We start from the raw sequence: 8,550 nt of genomic DNA on the forward strand, positions 1-8,550 counted from the left end.
TCTCTCTCTCTCTCTCTCTCTCTCTCTCTCTCTCTCTCTCTCTCTCTCTCTCTCTCTCTCTCTCTCTCTCTCTCTCTCTCTCAGGAATTATTGAGAGGACAGAAGAGCTCCCACACTGGGAGAAGATGCGAGGAGGTTGCCCGAGATATTTTCAAGTTTGGTGATTCCTTCTTCAACACTGTTCATGCTATTTTTTTTTTTGAGTTGGAGTCTCACTCTGTCGCCCAGACTGGCCACCGCAGCCTCGACCTGCTGGGCTCCGCCTTCATTTCTGTTACAGTGTTTCTGACTTCTAGCATTTCTTTTTGATCCTCTCTTAGCATTTCCATCTCTCTGCTTATATTGCTCTTCTGTTCTTGCAGGTTGCAAATGTTATTCATTAGTGCCCCATGGCTATTAATCACAATTAGTTTAAATTCCAAGCCTGATAATGCTAACATTTCTGCCATATCTGAATCTGGTTCAAATGCTTACTCTGTCTCTTCAACTGTGTTTTTTTGCCTTTTAGTTTGCCTTGTAAGTTTTTCTTGATAGGTAGACATGATGTACTGGGTAAAAGGAATTGCAGTAAATAGGCCTATAGTAATGTGCTGGTAAGATTGGAGTAAGAGGAAACATTCCACAGTCCTGTGATTAGACCTCATTAGTGAGCCTGTACCTTTGGGATGTGAGCCTCACAAATGCTTCTTAGTCCTCATTCCACCCCTTTAGGTGGGATGAAATGGCTAGTGGGCTAGAGTTGTGTATTTTTCTTCCCCCATGTGGAAATCCAGGGCATGCTGTAGTTGGATATTTCCCTTCCCTCGATCTGTTGAGCTCTCAAAGACCCTCTAGTTTAGGCTCTGGTTAAATACCTTCTCCTGAGGGCAGACCTTGTTAATAACAGAATGCTCGGTCATATTTCAAACTGGTTACGTTCCCACTTTCCCTGTCAGACACATGAGGGGATTTTTCTCTGATGTTTACTGTGAGACCTGTTTGAGCTCCTGAAACCAAAACTCACAAAAATGTGGGGACCTCCCTATAAATGGGTCTCCCTGGAGTTTTGAACTCTTAGAATTGTCTACATTGAGTCTCCAGCAATTACAGTATCAGTTTTTTGACATTGGCATTGATTCCTATGGAGGTTTCTGCTCTGGTAAGTTGTAACTGTCTGTATCCACCTGTCTTTCCACATTTTGGAGGCAGCAATTTGCCTTGTAATTTTGCTTCTCTGACAGATCTAAGAAGGGATTTTGGTCTTTCAGTTTGTTTAGCTTTTTACTTGTTGTTAGGATGGATTGGTAACTTCCAAGCTCTTTACATGTCAAACTGCAGGCCTGTTATTTATTTTAAATCATAGTCTTGTTATTTCCCCCTTTTATTGGTAAATTAGAGTGAACTTATAATTTGTCTTTCAAAAAGGAAGTCTTATCCCAGTTATTATTTATTAATAGTTATCCCAGGACAACATACAAAAACTGTGATGTGTGTTTACCCTATTAATGCTGTTGCATAATGATGAGGACACTAATGTTACAGATCTAGTAAGAGGCATGGGTAGGATTTGAACTCAGGCAGTCTGATTCTTGAGTTAGTGCACTTAATCCCTGTGCTATTTAAGTAATAAATTTTTTGAAATATCTTGTGTGGCTTTTCAAGGTTTTTATTAGTACTCATCATTGTGGCTGTTCTTTCCTGAAGAGAAATGTAATTAAAACACTAGACATCTCCTTAGTATCCTAATTATTTATTGGCTCTTAATTTGTATTATTTTAATTTTCCTTTTAGTGGAGGATAACGATTGTGTTAAATTATTCTTTAATTATTATTCTACATAATCTCTTCTAAATCTGGAAGTTCTCCTCCCCAGAATTTTGGACTTGAAAGAGATATCTAGTCAAACTTTTAGTTCTGTAGATAAACAGGTTTAGATGATATGACTAGGATGTCAAATAACATAACTAATCATTTGTAGAATCTAGCTGAGAGTTGGGAGGCAGAAAAGCAGTGATTAAAAATGGAATTAGTTTGCTGGATTTGAATGCCAGTTCAATGACATACAGTCAGAGTCACACACCTTGTAAGCATGTGCACTTTCCTCTCCAAGTCTCACTTTTCTCACCTGTATAATTGCAAAAGTAATAGTACCTATCTTGTGGTTGTTGTTTTGAATCCTAGATGTGTCTGGCATATATCCAGGGCTCAACAATGTTCTCTACTTTATCTAGGCCTTTGGGTTTCCAGTGAAGTGTCTTTAAAGTGTGCTGCCTTTAGAGTCTCTTCTGGTGATGACTTTTTGACATCTGTCAATGTAGGTCTTGAGTCTGCCAGCAGAAGTTCATCGATTATTTTAAACTGCCTATTTGTGTAGCTTAATATAAAAAGAAAATGGTCCCCTTTGCCACTTCTGGAATATCATTAAGTGTAGTTCTGGCTGCCTTTCCAGAAATAAGGGAGAAAAGAAAATGCTTTTATAATCAATTTTTATTTTTATTAAAGCTATAAATATGTCTAGCATTAAAAAAAAAGTCATTCCCAGAGGCTTTTAATAAAAACTATGGGTCTCTTGCCCAGCTGTTCTAATTCCAGAGTCAGGATCCTGCTTTCCAGAGGCTATCACTTTAAACCCTTTTGGCTATATCTCTTGGTATTTACCTCCATATTTCTACATAATCTAATTCTACTGCTATTTCTTAATTTTTTTTTTTTTTTTTTTTGGTTTTAGATGCTCTCTTTTGACTTCCTACTGCAGGAGAGGAGTATTTAACTGTCTTATGTCCCTTTCCTATATCTACATATACTCACAAACAGACATGTACACTTCTCCATTCTACCAGTAAAGTGATATAATCATATTTGGCTAAGTTAATTGTTATGACTCTGAAAATGTTATCACAGCTGAGCTATGTGATAAATTGTGACTAAATTTTCCTTTTTGCATGATACTGTCTTCTTTGAGGTTGATAATTGTCTCTCTTTTTGTTTATTTGCATACTTTTCTATGTATCTATTACGAATGAATTTCCAGCCTCTCCTACAGAAGTTTCAATCTCTTAATACCATCAAAAACCTTAAGGATTAGGTATACTGTCACTTTTATTTTTTTTTTCTTGGTGGAGAAAGATGTCTCTCCAGTACACTGTGTTTTCTCCACTCCAATAGATATTGCTTGCTGTCTTGGCCTTGTACTCCTGAATATTTTCACCTTTTCCTGGCTGTATACCTGCTTCTGGGGTCTTATGTTCTTCTGTTTGTTTGCTCTTTTGTTTTGTGGAACACATAACCTTTTTCTAAAAAAAGGTGAAGGGGAGGTAAAATATTTTGAGATTATGCAAGTCTGAAAATACTTTTTTCCACTGTCACATTGGTTAACAGTTTAGAATTCTAGGTTAGAAATTTGAAAACATTACTCTCTTGTTTTTCAGTGTCCAGTTTGCTACTGGAAAGACTGATGCTACAGTGATTCCCAATTCTTTTTTGTGACTTTTCTTTTTTAAACTCCTCTGGGAGCCTTTTAGGATCCTTTATCTATTCCTAATATTTTGAAATCTTTTTTTTTTTGAGTCGGAGTCTTACTCTGCTGCCCAGACTGGATTACAGTGGCCGCTCCTGGCCACCGCAGCCTCGACCTGCTGGGCTCTGGCAATCCTTCTGCCTCAGCCTTCCAAGTAGCTGGAACTACAGGCACACACTAACACGCCTGGCTAATTTTTTTGATTTATTGTAGAGATGAGGTCTCGCCAAGTTGACCAGGTGGGTCTCGAACCTGCGGGCTCAGGCAATCCACTCACCTCAGCCACCCAAAGTGTGGGATTTGTTTGAAATCTTATATGCCATAGTGTGTATGTGTGTGTGTGTGTGTGTGTGTGTGTGTGTGTGTGTGTTTTCATTTTGTGTTGAGCACTTGTTAAATTCACTTAATCCATAAATTCATATCTTTTACTTATAGGACATTTTCTTGCATGAAATCTCCCCCATCCCCAAACTATTTCTATTTCATATTTTCTCTCTGGAGTGCAAGTTATTCAAATATTGAATCTTCTCCATAATTTCTTTAGTTTTTAAAAATGTTTTTTCTTTTTCTATTTTTATTTCTTTTTCTTTTTGGGGGGGGTTTCTCAATGTTGTCTTCCAATCATTCTACTAACATAATTTTTGCTCTCATATTTTTAATTATTGAGAATGTTTTTGTTTGAATGTTTCTTCTTATGGCATTTTATTTTTATTCCATGGATGCAATGACTTCTCTTTTCTCTCTGAGTATATTAATAAAAATAAGAATGTTTTATTCTGTTCTTTTGCATTATCTTTTTTTATCTAGTTTCTGTTTTATAATGTTTATTTGTTTTAGTCTCAGAATCTTCTTGGATGTCTATTCATATTTAAAGGTGAAGCAGTAACAGCTGACTGGAAGCTCTATGTGGAGGTACTTATTGAGTGGTAGGCTTCATGACTGGGTGATTGGGCTGTTTTGTGGAGGTTCCTCTATATGTCAGTATCTACGTTTTTCTTGCATGGAATAGCTAATTTTTCCAGACAAGCTTCTTTCAGTCTTTTGTTTGGGGGAGTAACAGTCTGCCAGCCAGCTCCTTCTTAAAACCAGATCAGGAAACTAGACTGGGGATTGGGGTGAGCTCTTACCAGTTAGCATGTAGAAATTCAACTAATTAACCCCTTTCAATACCTAGTCCCCCAAACTGTGTCAGATGTCCTTGTTTTCAAAGGTTTCTCCAGTTCAGTCTTTCCAGAGCACAGACTACACTCTCCTGCTGGGATGGACTGGGATCAGCTTCCAGCTCTTAGCTCTGACTCCTTTCATCCGTTGCTCCTGTTTTCAGCCTCGGCTGCTACCACCCCTCTCCACTGTATTCAGAGCTATTAGTCCCTTAGGTCTTGAGCCTTCCTGAGATGCTGTGACATAAATTATCCAGCTTCTGGGCTTCTCCTCTTGTTGGCTTTCTTGAATGCAGTCTTCCTCTTTCACTGGTCTGTTAAGGTAGTCAGCCAGTCATCACCCTAGGTTTCCAGTTTCACATTTTTTCTGCAGTTCCCTCTCATTCTCTTTGACCTTTTTGGTTTAAGCCTTTAAAGAAAACATTTTTAGTGTGAGAAGCATTATATTGTTTAGAAGCACAGGCTCTTGACCAAGACTGCCTGAACCCACTGCTTTGTGTGATTGTCTGATCTTGGCAAGTTATTTAATCTCGCTCTGCCTTCATTTCCTCATTTAAAAAAAATAGTAGTTGGACTGTTTTTTAGGATTAAATGATTTAAGTCCCACATAACTCATTTTAAACCATTGCTAGTTCAAGAAATATTAGCCATTATTATTTTAGAGTAGTTTCAGGTAAAAGATAAATGAATGTCTTCAAGAAACCATGTTTAACTGGAAGTCCAAAGGAATGCACTTAACAATGTAAATCACTGGGCAAATACTGTCCATTTCATCTAATGAAGAAAGCAAAGGACAAACAGATGTATCTGATATGCTACATAAAATGTCTAGGTTCCTAACGGTATTTTATTACTGAAAAGAATCTCGGAAATCATAATTCTAAGTTTTTATTTCACAGATGAGGAAAACTGAGACCTAAAGAGTTAAGTGACTTTCCTTGATACTAGAATCTAAGCCTCATAATTCCCAGCTCAGTCTTCTTTCCATTAAACCATATTTCCTTTTCTAAGGCGTACTGAATGTTGTAGTACTTGCAAGTTTGTTTTTGGTGATGGCACTATTCTATACCTGATTTTCTTCTTTTAATTATTTTTACTTTAAGTGCCCAGAATTGGATCAATAATAACCCTTGGTTTATGACACCCTCTCATCATTGGTCCATGTATTGTCTATTTGTTTGTTTATTTGATTTTAATAATGTAATATATAAAATTTAAAGCATGTATATTAGGTAGAGGACTTGGGAGGAAAATGTGTAATTTACACTTATGTATGGTACAAAAATAAAGCCATATATTTAGAAGGTTTTTTGGTGATTCAGTTATTTGTTTTTCTCTACTGGGTTGAAAGTTATCTTTTGGATGGGTGGTTTTGCATCTCTCCTCCTTAACACATTGAAATCATCAGACTGGGGTAACAGTGGATTAGAAAACAAAGTAAGACAGAGGGAAATAGGGAAAGGACTAGGGAAATGTGCTTTATATTTAGCATGGGGCATATATGTCTCTAAAATTTGTTAGTTTTCTGCAAATTGTGCAATGTTGGGTTTGTTGATGATGCAGGTCTGAGGACCATTGGAGTCATCACCAAATTGGATCTTATGGATGAAGGAACGGACGCCAGGGATGTTCTAGAGAACAAGCTACTGCCTCTTCGCAGGGGTAATGTATTGTGGTCTATACAAGACTTCCTGTGATGATACGGCAGAGAAATGATTGGGAAACCATTGAGAGGCTTGGTTTTAATGCCTCTTTGGGTGTAAGGAATAGACTCTGTTAGTTTTACTTTTTATGGAATGGCACTATGTTCTCAAATGGTGTATTAAAAAATGATCCAAAGGGAGAACTATTCCTTAAAATAACAGGAATAAGAAAACAGGAAAAGGAAGGGGCTTGAAGGGAGGTTATACATATTCATCATAGACTATATAAACATATACTCTTTTGTTCGAAGTCTGATATTTATTTGCTTGCTATATGATATCTGCTAAGAGATTTGCTTTCTTAAAATGCACAGCACTTTTAAGGATGAGAGACATAACTGAGTTTGTGCTAAAAAATTATCATTAGCCAGTTCAGCAACCTGTGTGAAGTACTGGTGCTTCCAGTTGAGTTTTGTAAAGGGACCTAGTTTCAGGCCTAAAACTAATTTTGTCTTAGTCAGCCTGTTTGAAATCCTTGAAACCTCCCTGGAATAAGCAGCAAAAAATGTCCCCAGCTCCATAGGTTTGTGTTTTGTTTCAGGTTACGTGGGGGTGGTAAACAGAAGCCAGAAGGACATAGATGGGAAGAAGGACATCAAAGCAGCCATGTTGGCAGAAAGGAAATTTTTCCTTTCCCACCCAGCTTATAGACACATTGCTGACCGAATGGGGACTCCACACCTGCAGAAGGTCCTTAATCAGGTAAACATGTTCTTTCAAGCAACAAGAACAATTATGAAATGTATAAGTAAGTGACTGCTGGAATTTATATTTCTTATTTTTAAATTTATCACTTTTCAAAATAAGACTCTCAGCTTAAGTGATAGCAATTTTAAAAATGAATATGAATACTTAGAGCCACACTATTACCATTCTCAGTGAATAGAATTCACTTTATTATTATTGAAAGAATATTGCTCAAAGCAGAAACACATACTTATTTAGAAAAAGGGGTATACATTTTAGCTTGTAGTCACCCACAATACGTAGTTATCTTAGGTCAAACTCGTGTAGCTCTGAAAAGATGATCTGTTGGTATCTGCTTTTGAAATACCAATTTGTAATGATTAGGTTAGATTTTCTGTTAAAAGTTTTTTATGGTTTTGCTTAGGTTGATTTTTTTTTTCTTAAAATCTTCAAAGCAACAAATCCTAATTAAGTAATCATTGATTTCTACTCTTCTCAGTAGCTTTTCCAGGTAATAACTCTCCTCACAGTAACGTAGAATTGGGCCTTCTGCTTACCCACCTCTATGCACCACATACCCCTCTTCCATAAAACCTTGATGCACTTACTTGGTTACATATAGTCCTTCCCCTGTTGGAGTTAGGTGTCATGACAAACATCTCTGTCATTGAGTTCAGGGCCCTGTCTTTGAGTTTGGATTACACTTTCCTTACAAATATTCTTCTAAGTTATGCTTTAACCCTCATCTATGAACTTAATCAATCAATCAAGCAAGTTATCAAATTTCTGATTGTTAATTTCTGGAAAGTATCAGTAAAGGTTGTCACAATATGTGACATTATACCTGATCCATTTAGACAAAACAACTGAAGTTTTAGAAAATAAAGAGCTATGTTACCCTTCTGTTTTAAGGGACATAATACAGACTACTGTAATGTTTATACTTTTAAAATTTAGGGTAGAATAGTGTTTGGAAACTATGAGGCAGCACTATGGGTGTATCATTTTAAAAATATGGGAACACAGGTTTCTCAGTGCAAAATCTGTAACATTCTACCGATATAATGAGCACTGGCAAAACACTTCTTAGAATACAGCTTTTACATTTGTATTGGCCTAAGAAAAATATAAATAAACTGAAAAACATCTTAGAGGAAAATTACCAATAGGATTAGAAATATAAAATTAGAAATAAATTAGGTTTTGAATACTAGAAAAATAGAAGAAGATGATTGACTATTTGGTTATTATAGGTGACCCCCAAGTTATGACATAATTGGATTCTGGTTGACTGAAAATTGAATGAGTTTTGTATGGAAGATCTCTAATTTTCTGGGTAATCATCTTCTCTTTATTGCTTCAAGGATCTTTATAGTATTTTTGAAAATAGAATAATTGAGTTTGGCTTGGTGGCTCAGCCTGTAATCCCGTGCTTTGGGATGCTGAGGTGAGTGGATTGTCTGAGCCCGTGGGTTCGAGACCCGCCTGGACAACTTGGTGAGAA

The 8,550-nt window shown here is 36.7% G+C and overlaps 1 protein-coding gene across 2 annotated transcripts in view; it reads left to right on the forward strand.

Annotated features, from left to right (window-relative positions):
- The window catches only part of DNM3 (dynamin 3), a 440,346-nt gene that overhangs the window by 45,718 nt on the left and 386,078 nt on the right, over positions 1-8,550 (forward strand). For both annotated transcript variants that reach the window (XM_021718845.1, XM_008070637.1), the window contains 2 exons: positions 6,220-6,318; positions 6,901-7,061. In XM_021718845.1, the coding sequence (XP_021574520.1) occupies positions 6,220-6,318; positions 6,901-7,061 (260 nt within the window). The remainder of the gene's footprint in view (positions 1-6,219; positions 6,319-6,900; positions 7,062-8,550) is intronic.

The sequence above is a fragment of the Carlito syrichta genome, unplaced genomic scaffold (assembly GCF_000164805.1).
Source record: "Carlito syrichta isolate Samal-C Ts95f unplaced genomic scaffold, Tarsius_syrichta-2.0.1 Scaffold313876, whole genome shotgun sequence".
In the NCBI taxonomy this organism is placed as follows: domain Eukaryota; kingdom Metazoa; phylum Chordata; class Mammalia; order Primates; family Tarsiidae; genus Carlito; species Carlito syrichta.